Source organism: Aspergillus aculeatinus, assembly GCF_003184765.1.
Source record: "Aspergillus aculeatinus CBS 121060 unplaced genomic scaffold BO66scaffold_34, whole genome shotgun sequence".
Taxonomy (NCBI): Eukaryota; Fungi; Ascomycota; class Eurotiomycetes; order Eurotiales; family Aspergillaceae; genus Aspergillus; species Aspergillus aculeatinus.
The window spans coordinates 374,519-387,699 of NW_020291503.1; the positions used below are offsets into that span (position 1 = coordinate 374,519).

General features: G+C 53.1%; 3 protein-coding genes across 3 annotated transcripts; 2 read left to right on the forward strand and 1 right to left on the reverse strand.

Annotated features, from left to right (window-relative positions):
• Positions 1–4,045: 4,045 nt before the first annotated feature.
• Positions 4,046–7,563, forward strand: GbpA. The gene is made up of 4 exons (XM_025641961.1): positions 4,046–4,694; positions 4,751–5,674; positions 5,722–6,444; positions 6,497–7,563. Exons 1-4 carry the CDS (start codon positions 4,187–4,189, stop codon positions 7,276–7,278), a joined length of 2,937 nt encoding a protein of 978 aa, XP_025502386.1. The 5' UTR covers positions 4,046–4,186; the 3' UTR covers positions 7,279–7,563.
• A 193-nt stretch (positions 7,564–7,756) lies between these two features.
• BO66DRAFT_353085 (FAD dependent oxidoreductase) lies at positions 7,757–9,538 on the reverse strand. Its single transcript, XM_025644797.1, has 6 exons — positions 9,376–9,538; positions 8,638–9,307; positions 8,446–8,584; positions 8,251–8,397; positions 7,879–8,206; positions 7,757–7,833 (listed from the first exon to the last, which is right to left on the reverse strand). The coding sequence occupies exons 1-6, from the start codon at positions 9,433–9,435 to the stop codon at positions 7,774–7,776; spliced, it is 1,404 nt and encodes a 467-aa protein (XP_025502387.1). The 5' UTR covers positions 9,436–9,538; the 3' UTR covers positions 7,757–7,773.
• A 143-nt stretch (positions 9,539–9,681) lies between these two features.
• On the forward strand, positions 9,682–13,177 carry BO66DRAFT_440177 (uncharacterized protein; the record flags this gene model as incomplete). The annotated part of the gene is made up of 11 exons (XM_025651224.1): positions 9,682–9,690; positions 9,734–9,909; positions 9,960–10,320; positions 10,372–10,428; positions 10,475–10,629; positions 11,029–11,203; positions 11,294–11,657; positions 11,775–12,002; positions 12,060–12,142; positions 12,193–13,028; positions 13,147–13,177. 11 exons carry the CDS (start codon positions 9,682–9,684, stop codon positions 13,175–13,177), a joined length of 2,475 nt encoding a protein of 824 aa, XP_025502388.1.
• Between the last annotated feature and the right edge of the window lie 4 nt (positions 13,178–13,181).

Sequence of the window (13,181 nt, forward strand, 5' to 3'; positions counted from 1 at the left end):
ACGGTAAGCAAGGCTCGGCCTCCATGATCTTCGTTCCCCTGAATCTGACGTGCCACATGAGAGCGAGACTGACGCTAGGAATGGCAGAATCCGCGATAGAGCTGTTGGACTGCGAAGTAGTGCGTACTTAGGCTAGATCAGATCAGCACTTTAAATGCCTCTATTGCATATGAGTTCGATGGAGGCTATATTCAAAAAGCGAGAGAAACCAACCTGTTATCGATCATTTGTGTAGGAAAATGTAAGAAAGCGAGGGTATAGACCTTCATAGAGCCTATTGGGGGCCTCTCGTTTGTACTTGTCGGTCTCCCAATCGCTTATTTGATTATCTCGTGGCGGCCGATCACAATAGAAGGAGTCTGGATGATGGCATCAAAAGCATCCTGAAGAGCGGATCATCTGACTGATTATTTTCATAGCGTGTGATTCTGCTGATGATGCGCGGGACCTCGTTCTTGCTCATACAACAGGCAATAATATAGAAGCCATCATAGCGCTCAGATCTCGTCCTTGCTGGTGCAACGGGCAATGCTTTAAAGATCCTGATAGCGCTCAGACTTCACTCTCGCTTGTGCAACAGATATGCACTTTAACAATTATCATGACGCTTGATCCCACCGACACGCGGGACCTCTTTGATGTTGCTCGTGGACTGGCTGTTCGCTGGAATAATTGCCATGGCGCTCGAACCTGCCGACATGCGGGACCTCGTTCTTGCTCGTGATTCGGCTGAATCGCTCAAACGATTATCATCGCGCTTACGCCCGCCGAAAGGCGGGACATTGCCCCTGCTTCTAGATTAGACACTGGTTAACCTGTCGATCCAATTTAGCAAGGTTGCCTTTCTTCCGTTTGTGTCCCAAGACCTCGGGGCGGTAGGTAAACACCCCAGACCCCTCAGCCCAAAGGCATAATGGGAGGACCGGACTTCGTGCCTCACAAGACTGTCCATACCGCCCGAGTAGACACTCCTTGGACCTGACTGCTGGTTCCCGCGACACCGCCATAAACGAGTTATCATAGTGAGAGCAATTCATCATTTCATCCACCTGTTTCCAGATCTTGGAGGGTGGTTGGTAAACCATGCACACCCTGGACAGCTAGAAGCCCCTCAGCCTTAAGGCATCGGGAGGACCGGAGTCCATGCCTCACAAAACTGTCCACCGCGTACGCGGACCCTCCGTGGCCATGGTCAAATAGTCCCGTGACATCACCCATAAACGAGCGATCAAACCCAGCCTTTCTTTCTCTTGTATCCAGAGATTTTTGGGGCGGCTGGTGAGTCTTGCACACCCCCGACAGCGAGAAGCCCCTCATCCCGAAGGCCCACGGGAGCAGTCCCTCACTGGGCCTGGTTACCTCCCGTGGCCGCGGTCTTCCCGGAGAAACCAGTAAGCATGGTGGAATAAGGCTAAGTGTATCCAATGTCAGTACTCGCACAATGACAACGCAATAGGTAGACTTGGAGTAGCGGTATTGGGTGCCGTGCTCGTGCCTATTTGGTAGATAGGGGACCCCTAGAACTGTTACACAAGGCAGTCTGTCAGCCGTTGAGTTCAATTTGAGGCTCCGATTTGACAAGAACCAGAGATCTTAATAGTGTGATTGGACATACGTGACTTTGCTTCGATCGTAACGCGACCGATTAGGAAAGTCCAAGTCGCGCCCCGTTGACGAAGGAACTTGGGACTCGGAACGACGGATCTCAAGGACGTTCTCGAGCCTGTTTTGAGAGAAAAACGGCACCTAAAGTTGCGGGCCTGACAAGATTAGTTGGCAGCAACCTCTAGAAGACAGTGCAAAGAGTGTAAGATCCTGGGACGATGGGAAGGCTCATAAACATACAGAAACCGCTTTCCTGACCAGATGTCTGTGTTGATGAAAGTATTGATTGTGGAAAAGTTGAATGATGTATTTGACAGGAAAGGACAGGGCATGAAGAGAGGTTGAATCGGGAAAGATTGTGCGGAAGTCCAAGGTGGAAGAAAGAGAAAATGGAAGGAAAAGAACGTACTTGAGGACTTACTTTACATGAACTATTCAGGTTATCCACGAGACATGGTAACTTTTCAATACAAGTGAATTAGGCAGGTCTGATATGACGTGTTGAGCAGCCTTTTACCTTGTCAATCGATTTGGCAACTGAAACGGGTTGGGCAAAGGACCTTTGCATGGCTTACTGGTGGTTGTGACACTCTCTCCTAGGATACTCGGAAATATCTAATCATAAGATTAGCAGCAGGAAGAGATTAAGTATGTGCCTTTAAATTGACTGGGTCTGGGCGTGGAGGGGACTCGACGGAATGCTCACATGGTTCGAATCGCATACAGGTGTAGAGACAGGCTGGTTAGAATTCAGAATCGAGGACGTGGGATCCTGTGTATCAAGCTTAAAGCACGCGTTAGACAAGATCCCTGGTCAGTGATGCTCGAGAGAATGATTTGATGCTCGGATTGAGAAGATGCCGATGGTCACTTAGCTGCAAGGCTGTCTTCGTCGCGCTGTAGGACCCGATAAATGGAGGCCATAGGTGCAGCTCGGAGAATTCGAAGTTGACGTAGAACTAGATGTACTTGGGCATATAGTGGATGGGAAAAAGAGATGGAGCAGTGTAAACACATGATGGGGGAAGGTATAAGGGGAGAGATGAGGGGGGAGAGATGCGGGCAGTGAGAAGTGGGAGTCTGAGACTCCGCAAGTAGTAAGTAGTGAGATGTTGCGGACTCAGTATCGAAGAACGATTCGAGGCGGTGAGCAATATGCCACACTCAGGACCTCGTCACAATGGACTTGATGATATCAGGGATGAATAGCAATGGAAGCGATCAGGGATGGTTGGGAGCAGTGATGTAAAGTATCACACAGTAAATCATTCAAAGACAGATCAGGTGCTCATGATCATGGAATCTACTCAGAAGAGCAACCAGCAGCAGATGCGCTGCCAGTACAATCGAAACTGACTACCTGGAGAATGACGATCGTTAGACATAGCATGTACGGATACCTTCCACCACAAAGCCCATATGACTGTCGAGATAATCCGGTCATGCACCCCCACTACGATGAATAGAGCAGTGGAAGTCCAGAGCATCAACCGCGCTTGACGCCAGACGATGCGACCGCCGCGGGGAATTGGGCTCCGCAACCTAGTCAGGAGTCGAGTTCAGGAACCGCCCAATCGGACTGACAAGGCGCAAAAGGATTACGGGGCAGCCTTTTCAGTTCCGTGGGATATCCACTGTTGTGGTGTTGTTCAGACCAGAGCCGAGGCAGTGTTGGTCCGAGCGAATTTGGGATTCAAGCGCGCCATGACTATCAATGAGGCGGGGGCAGTGCTCTTATCTGCGTTTCTCGGAGAGGGGCAAGAAAAATCAGGGACACAGCCCCTCTCATGCAGTGCATATCGTGGAATTACGCCACGCGATCGCTTGCCTGGTTGGTCGCATGAATTTGATGACTACATCTAGTATACCTAAATAAGGTATTGGAGTAAGCCTCACAAGACGAGCCACATCGACAGGAACAAAATACCGTGGACATCATACTATGTAACTTAGATAGGTAAGTAGCAAGTTGGCCGAGGCGAGGATCCCCGGGGAAATGATCGGCAGCCACCTTGACGAATATGATAGGCCCAGCGCAGCCAAGCCAGATCACCACATCCGCCTAATGCGGCCCGGCGGTTTTGGTGCAGTGCCGCATCTCCAGACATCCCCTCCACCTCATCCTCCTAACAGGCCGCCTGCTGGTCCTTGCCCTGCTGTTTCAACTTGCCCGTGTTTCAGAGTATAGGAAAGACATTGGCTGTAGTCTTCGAGGCTTGAATCAGCTTCATGGACTCGTTGGTTCCTCGAAAGTCGTTCTCCTGGAGGTGTGGCCATTGCACCGTCCCCCTTCTTCATGTTGGGCTGAAGTGGCGGTGAATCTATGGCTTCACTTTGACAACCGACGGGGAAAAGAACCAACCACTCACTTCACTACCTGTCGCCCTGTCATAGGTCTCCAACTCAGTGCTATCGACGATGGCCTGCCTGGCTTCACCTCGGCGATTTTCGCTGCCCAGCGATCGTCCGACACAGTATAATAACCATGGTCCACGGCCAACAATCCCCAGACTTAATTCTCCTACACACACTTGACTGACTGTTGAAAGATCCGAACTTGTGATTCTTTAACACCCTCCATATGCTTCCAATCGTCGTGAAGCTGCTATCACCACTACTCAAACCTTTGCGCAGCATGGACTGCTCGATGACTCGCCCATCGGCGACATCTCGATTTCCTTTCTTCCCCTTCTCGCTATGGTCGAAGAAGCCACAGCAATCAGTATCAACACAAACACAGACACAGGCTCAGACCCAGACACAAACCCCACAGTCAGCGAAGATGCGACCGCAGCTTCAGATTCAGACCTCAACACCGACACAAACCCAGCTTCCACCCTCCCCGCCCGATACACCCGTCATGGTCGAACACCCTCAGCAAACCGCCGAGGAGCTGGCGGAGCGCGACCACCAGGATCGCGAAACTGCGCGACAGGAGGCTCTTGACGAGCTAGACAGTCTTGTCGGCCACGAGAACGTCAAGCGCCAGTTGCGCGGTGTGCAGACTTGGGTGCAAATCTGTCGGCGACACGGTCGTGACCCCAAAAACGAATGGTACAACATGGCCTGTGTGGGTAATCCAGGCACGGGTGAGTTGTCACTTATCATCTGTTTGAGTCGTTTGAGTTGTCGCTGATCCTTCTAGGCAAAACTACCGTCGCGCGCATCTACGCAAAGATGCTCTATGCTCTTGGGATCTGCGACTCACAAGCTGTGTGTGAGACGACTGGACTCGACCTCGCCAGCCAGGGACCGGACGAAGTCAAGCAGATGATTGACCGTATCGCTGGCGTGGATTCGTTGGCCCACACAGCGGGTGTGCTCATCGTCGACCAACCACACATGCTGGGAGAGTCTATCTCACCCCAAGCGACAGAGCAGATTCTTGCAAGTTTCTTGCAGGCTCTCGAGCGCAAGAAAGGCCGCATAGTGGTGATCTTCTCTGGCGAGGAGTCAGCGCTAACCACCTTCCTGCGCGATCACCCGCGTCTGCAGCAACGGATCTGCAGCACATTGCGGTTCTATGACTTTGATCGTAGCGACCTCGCCCAGCTTCTCGCTCGTCGCATTGCAATCGAGTACCAGGGTCGCATGCAGGTTGAAGGTGGTCTCGAGGGCCCCTATGTTCAGGCAGCAGCTCGAAGACTGGCGCGCGGGCGCGCCGTCTCGGGCTTCACGAACGCCCATGCCGTGCGTGAGCTGGTGAAGACGGTCGCGCAGCGCCAGGCTCACTGTCTAGCGGATCAGCAAGACAGCGGTATGGATGAAGTAGACTACTTCTTCTTCTCTAAGGACGATCTGCTGGGCCCACGACCAGAGCAAACACGCGCCCACAGCGAGGCATGGGCGGCTATGCAGAAGCTTGTCGGTCAGGACCCCCTGCAGATGTCCATCAATGAAGTGTTTGATGTGACCGAAGAGAACTACCACCGGGAGGTTCGCAATCAGCGTCGTCTGCCTCTCAGGGTGAATCGCATCTTTGCGGGGCCACCAGGCACCGGAAAGAGCACGGCAGTTCGGTTATATGCGCAGATACTCCTCGAGTTGGGACTGTTGACAAATGGAGAGGGTAAGTCAAGGTTTTTGATGCAAATGATATGTACTAACATGTCACAGTTCGGGTCAAACCCTGGTCAGCTCTCTCGCAACTCGATGCAGACAGTATCCGCACTCTTGTCGAGAGCAACAACGGGAATGTCCTTGTCATCGACATCGATGCCGACCGCCAAGATTTGTCTCGGGGTCAGACTGCGCTGGACGCGACTGCCCTGGAGAACCTGTGGATTCCACGGGACAACCACTGCACTGTTGTGGTCGGTGCACACAATGCCGTCAGCCACATTCTGCATCAGACCGGATCGCACTCACGTCTGAGTCGCGCTCTTGACACTCAGCTTGTGCGCTTCGCACCCCTTACACGCGACCATCTAGAAGAGCTCTTTCATAGCAAGCTCCGCGAGCAGGACTTGGACGTCACTCCCGACGCCTTTCAAGCCGCTTTGGACATGCTCGACACGGCCCGTATGCGCCAGGACTTTGACCACGCCCGTGCCGTCGAACATCTTCTGGCAGCGGCGCAGTATCACTTTGAGCGACGAACCCGGGTCGGCGCAAAGGGCGAGACAATTCCTCGTATACTTGAAGGAAGAGACTTCAACCCCGAGCTGGTCGGTGGTACACCCGCCTTGGGCTTTCGCGAGGAGCTACGCCATTCCATCGTCCCTGACGATATTATTTCTATACTGAAGCGGTATCACCACGAGATGAAGATCGCCTGGATGCAAGGGCTAAACCCGGGCAAGCGGATGCCTTGCGGATTTGTGTTCAAGGGAGCATCTGGTGAGTTTCCTACCAAATATTGATCAGATGTGAATGCTAACAATGCTTACAGGCACAGGGAAAAAGACTGTCGCCCGCGAGCTTGGCACGCTGTACTACAAAATGGGGGTTTTGTCTCATGGCGAGCTGGTGCCCTGTTCGATTGCCGATCTGCTCGCTCCGCACATGTATCCCACTGCGATTCGCGCAAGGGCCCAACTTGACCGTAGTCGCGGTCGGGTTTTGTTTATCGAGGATGCGCATCGCTTGGGCGAGGTGGAGGGGCCCACGAAGCATGCGGTGGATGAGTTCGTCTATCAACTCCCTCGGTATCTGGATCAGACCGTGGTGGTTCTGGCTGGACCCGCCCAAGAGATGGACCAGATGCTCGCCAATCGACCTCGCCTGGCAGCACTGTTCCAAGAGGAAATTATTTTCCGCAACCCGACCCCCAGAGAGTGTCTGAGACTGCTGGATCGACGGTTGACGGAGCAGAAGGTCCCCGGACCTCGACTCTACTTGACCGACCCTCGCACCCCGAGCCACCGTGAGTTCACCCGTGCCATCCAGATTCTTTCGATGTTCCCGTGTTGGAGCAATGCGCGGGATATTGAGGTTCTGGCTCGCTGGATGGTGGCAGCGTGTGTCAAGGACTTGTCGTTGGAGGGGGTTGGTGACAAAGAGTTAGACAAGATTCAGTTGGGTGAGGAGCAGGCAATGGGGGCTATGGTCAAGTTGTTCAGCTTGAAGCGAGATCGACTTCGATTCAACCAGGACCCCAAAGCCCGAGCTCTGCCTCGAATCTTGTCCCAGCCCCGGTTGACCGATCGGACGGGAGTGAAATTTCCCGTCTAGAGAGTGAGCATGCGGAACTGAAGAGGGGATGATTGTGGCGGCCTCAGGCTGTCAGGCATGCAGGCACGATGTATGTACTGTACGGGCGCCGCGACTCAAGGAGCTTTCGGATTGGGAAACCACCACGATTCCGGTGCCCGGCGGGACTCGGGATGGATTTGTATAGTATAGTCACGGTCGCTACCGGACGAAAGTCGCTCCTTACCTATCTTTCCTTTGTTTCATTTCCTATATCCTGTTCTGTTTTGGCATTTCTTTTGTATGATGGTCTCCTTGATGGATGACCTGGCTTGATACACGCTTTTGAATACTGGAATATAATATAGGCATTTGTGCATCATCTTCGTTTTTGACTTGAAATCAACATGGTTCAGACTTTGGAAAACTCTTCTTCACTCATGGTGCTTCTAACTGTTCAGACCATAAGCATTCAAGTCTTAATGTTCACTATCTACTTCAAATATATATTCTGAACCTTGTGAGTGTGACCTATACTCAAAGCCTTGCTTCACGGACCTCCGTATCTTTCTCGCCAAAACTCCAATTCCGATCCACCTACTTCCGTCAGTTTTACATCTTGGTGGTCCAATGACTACTCACATCTGCAATATGATCATAGCCCAGCAGCTTCGGGGCCAAGCCGGGGTCTCTCCATGCCAAAGCCTCACCCTCCGGAGTGGGCACCATCCGCATCTTGCGGTCGCGTTCCTCCTGCTCCGGCCCATCGTCCAAGTGATATAGATACTGTTGTACGTTTCCCCTTTCCACCACCATCTTCGTTCTCTGTTTTCGACATCTCTCAAACACAGCCAACGCATGGCGTTTCGCTTCTAGGAATGCGGGTGAGGTCTTATCGATCGAAGGATCAGACGGTAGGCGCGAGAGACACTCTCCAAGGACAGCACCGTCTTCGAATGCCATTCCGGCTCTGGGCTCGTTAGCGTTGTCTTCGCAGCATGAGAGGCGACGTACCCTGACGCAAGGTAAGGCAGTGTTGCATGCACTGCATCCCCAAGCATAATCCACGAACCTGAAGGATGGGCCCAGTCGCAGTCGCCAAATCGAATACACAGACGCCACTTCTGGACTGATTGGCACAGTTTGAGGAGTTTTTGGATCCTGTTTCTTAGTGCTGATTCGCATTGTTGGCGGACCGAAACAGCTCACCTCGGATCCCACCCTTCGAACAAACCACACATTTCCTCCACGTTTCCTTCGACCGTAGTGGCCAGCGATTCCTCGGGGATATCATCCGGTACGAGGAGGACCATGTTGAACAGTTCGCCTTGGCGGAGGACGTAGTTGACTGTGCTCGTTAGATTGTCTTGGCCAGGCCTTCGCTTTACTAGGAACACATACCTGCATGTTTCCCCGGTCCTAACCAATAGTTCACCTGGGGATTGACAACAAAGTCCCTCAGCTCTTCATCCTGCAGCATCTTCTCCGTATCCAGTAGCAAGCGATACGCAAGATCCCCTGTCTTAACGGGCGGGTCATGGCGCTGCAGCATTCTCTCACTCAGGGTCCCAAATACCCCATCGGCGCTGATTACCAAATCCCCGATCCATTCTCGTCCGTCCGCTGCAATAACAGTGGCAGTATTGCCCCAGCCATCTGGCGTACTGCTAGAAACAACCTCCGGCACAACATCCACGACCCTCGCTCTGCAAGTGACTTTCACCCCAAGTTCCTCCGCTCTCTCCAACAAACATCGCTGGAGATCTGCGCGGTGGAAATCACGATACCACGTTCCGGGATACTGCGATTCGGAGGCGTGGAAGTCTAGGCTGCTGATGATCTCGCCTTTCCAGTGGAGGAAGTTGCAGACGCGGGGAGAGGTCATGTGCGGGGTGAGACGGGGAAGAAGTCCCCAGTGTGTGAGCACTCGGGAGCTGTTGGGCAGAACTTGAATGCCAGCACCAACTTCTCGGATCGATGAGGTCGCTTCAAGGATGTGTACCTTGTGTCCAGCAAGAGCGCAGGCAATGGCGGTGCCTAGTCCGGCAAGACCGGCACCGATGACGATTATCTAGAACCGCGGTCGCATCAGCCGTCATGTTCGGGAATGGGGTGGGATCGCGGGGAGGACTGTGTTACCTCAAGAGAACACGTCTCCGGTCGAGTTTGTGGTTCTTTGACATGAATGGGAGGAGCCATGATGATTGTGGTCGTTTGTGTAAGTTGAGAAGATTGCTTGTGCACTTTGGGCTAGAAGTGCGACAGTTATACCAGGGCCAAATGTGGTGAGGGTGGAGGTGACAAGAATGGGGGTGAAGTTGAATTGACATCGGGTTATCTTATCGAGCCTATTTATAACCACTCTCATCACAATCTACCTACAGGTCAGCCAGAGCTCGACCGATCGGATCATACAATCCCTACGCCATCATCATCATTATCATCATGTCTCGAGTAAGTTGACCCTTTGACTTCAGAACCCAAGCTAAGTTGTCAGTTTTCCCTTCAAGGTCGAACTGCATTAGTCACTGGCGGTGCACGCGGGTGTGGTCTGGCATTCGCACGCGGTCTGGCCGAAGCCGGTGCCAATGTGGCTATCTTTGACGTGATTCCCCCCGAAGCAGAGTTCGAAGCTATCGCGACCGAGTGCGGCGTGCGTACTGCATACTACAAGTAAACGCTCTATTCTGTACTGCAACAGGTGTCCATCGCTGACTACCTAGGGTGGATGTATCCTCCGAAGAGTCCCTCGATGCCGGCTTTAAAGCCTTTCAAACAGACTTCGATAACGCTCTCGATATCTGTGTTCCTTGCGCGGGGATCAATCGTCACCAACCCTTCCTAGAGTTCACCTACGCGGACCACGCCGCTCTTCTCGGAGTCAACGTGTTGGGCGTGCACATGACGGCCCAACGCGCGGCAAGGCAGATGATCGCCAATGGAACACAAAAGGGCAGTATTGTCTTGGTGGCCAGCATGGCCAGCCACATCGCTGTGCGGTCACAACTGTGCAGCGCGTATTGTGGTTCCAAGGGGGCCGTGAGGGCGATGTGTCCGGCCATTGCCAAGGAATTGGCCCAATATGTGCGCGTCTCCTGCAGGACTGCCAGGATGAGCGAGCGCTGACGAAGACAGAACATCCGAGTCAATTCGATTTCACCGGGATATGTTCGCACGGAAATGACGGCTGCTGTAGGTGGGATCTCCGATAAGATAGCGACGAAGCTAACCGTGGCAGTTCCCCCACCTGGTCGAAGAGTGGAAACGCGATGCGATGAACGGTCGACTGGCCGAGCCGGAGGATATCATGGGCGCATGTGTGTTCCTGGCTAGTGATGCTAGCTCGTATATGACTGGGGGTGATATTGTGGTCGATGGTGGTGTGACAAAATGGTAGTGTTCGAAGCATGCGGTCAACTGTGATAGCTACTGTACTCGATAGCAAGCTACGAGCTAAGATAGTGGATCGGACTGTGCTTATCGCGGTCGCAAGCAATAACAAAGGTGGGGGTGGGGGTCGGTCTTCCTCCCGAATCTCCAACATTACTCCGCATCCAACTCGAATCAAGTTCGATTAAATATACTCGGTGTGCAGCTTCTGAGTATTTTCTATCCCAATAGCATTCGTGAAAAGCCAAAAGATGACTCCTCCAGAATCAACCACGGTGGTGATAGTCGGGGCTGGTCCCTCTGGCTTGATGCTGGCGTATTTCCCCCTCTTTCTTTTCTCCCCCGCTTTCCCCTCATACACTCTTCCCATCTTCGCTCCAGCTACATCCTAACAACAAACAGGTGTAATCTCCTTCGCTACGGCACTCCTGTTCTCCTTCTCGATGACCGTCCCGATCAGACCTCGACTGGCAAAGCGGACGGGTTGCAGCCGAAAACTATCGAAACGCTGAAACAGCTTCGTCTTGCCGATCCGTTACTGCGACATGGCGCCAAGGTCTACGACATCTCATTCTGGGTATTTCTCCCATTGCGTTCACCCTCTTTTCCCCTGTCCTAGTCTCATGGATCATATCCATACACACTCACTAACCACTCCCTCACGCAGGACTCCACACCCACGCAACCCCTCCGTCGCACCGGCCGCAAGATCCACTACCCCGACCACCTAGTCGGAGCCCCCGATCCATACATTCTGCTAGCCCACCAGGGCATGCTGGAGGACGTGTTTATCAAGGACATCGGAAGCCGAGGAGGATCAGTCTCGCGGAACAGCGAATTCGTGGACGTGCAGAAAGACGAGGCGGGCGACCTCAAAGTCACGTACAAGGACCTGACCACGGGGGATGAGCGCGTCGTCTACGCAAAATACCTGGTTGGATGTGATGGCGCCCGGTCGAAGGTGCGGGACTTCATTCCCGATGCGCAGTTGGAGGGCGAGAAGACGAATGCTTCGTGGGGAGTGTTGGATGGTATGTTTCGAGCTCTACCTGGCGTTCGATTGTCCCAAGCTTGGTGCTTTAGTCGTTCGGTTGGTTTTTGAAAGTATCTGGGTGCTTTTAAGCTGACCCCGCTGCTATGATTGACAGGTGAGATCGAGACTACCTTCCCTGATCTCTGGAGCAAAGTCGCCGTCCGGTCCCGCGCAGCCGGTTCGATCTTGTGGATTCCTCGCGAACGCAACATGACTCGACTTTACGTGGAGTTGAGTGCCACCGATGGTGAGCGGGTGCCCAAGTCCATGGCTACACCGGAGTATGTCATGGCTCGAGCGCGGGAAGCCATGAAGCCTTTTCCGCTAGAATGGAAGAGTATCGGTATGTTGTTGCATTCCTGTTCTAGCTAGGCGGTAACGAAGACTGACCGCGGTGTAGAATGGTTTGGCAATTACATAGTCAATCAGCGTGTCGCGCGTAATTTCTCCGATCCAGACAATCGCATCTTCATTGCCGGTGATGTATGTCTCCCATTCCTTAATGCAGCCAACATGTACTAAGACAACTCTAGGCTGGTCATGTCCACTCCGCTCTTGCCGCACAAGGCGCCAACACCAGCATGCACGACTCTCTCAACCTCGCCTGGAAGATCAATCTCCATTCCCGCGGTCTCGCTACGAACAACCTCCTATCCAGCTACTCCACCGAACGTCGAAAGATAGCCAACGACCTGATTGCTTTCGATGCCAGCCATGTCGCTGCTTTTGAACAGGGCGAGGCTGCTCTCGCCCGCAACTTCGATGAGAATATTCGGTTTATCGCTGGTTTCGGGGCAGAATACCTTCCAGGAGACTTGCTCACGAGAAGATGGGAGGGCACACAACTCCAAAACGGACACACTAGCTCCGGTTTAGGAAGGGTGAAACCCGGTTCTCTCCTCCCACCTTCTCTCGTGACGAGGTATATCGATGCAAACCCCGTGCCAGTGCAGTTGGATATTCCTCTCCTTGGTCAATTCCGGGTGTACCTGGTCGTCCCAGATATCCGGAGTGAGAACGAGTTTCTGCAGAATTTCTGTGAGGAGGTGCTGGGCGAGGGAAGTGCATTGGCCAAAGCAACCCAGAAGGCAGCCCAGAGCTATGCAAGCAGCGAACGGAAGCAGGCGACGGATGATGTGTACTTGGGCCACGCGCGGTATACGACGGTTTCGCAGGTCGCAACCATCGCCTTGCTCACCACGGCCTCACGCGAAAGCTTCGAGCTCGAAGATCTACCTGACATGCTTCGGCGAAGCCGCTGGACAGTGTACCTTGACGAAGCGGGCGAGGAGAAGGGCGGATGTACGAGGAGGTGGTTCGGGGAGGCGGATGCGGCGCAGACGGCGGTGGCTATTGTGAGACCGGATGGGTATGTTGGAGCTGCGGCCTGTTGGAGTGAGCCGGATGGAAAAAAAGCTGCTCTATGGGTCAATGGATACTTTCAAGGGTTTATGATTTAAACTCTACACTAGATAAATACTATGCAGGATGCATTTGAGTACCGACAGTCAAACCTAGAAGA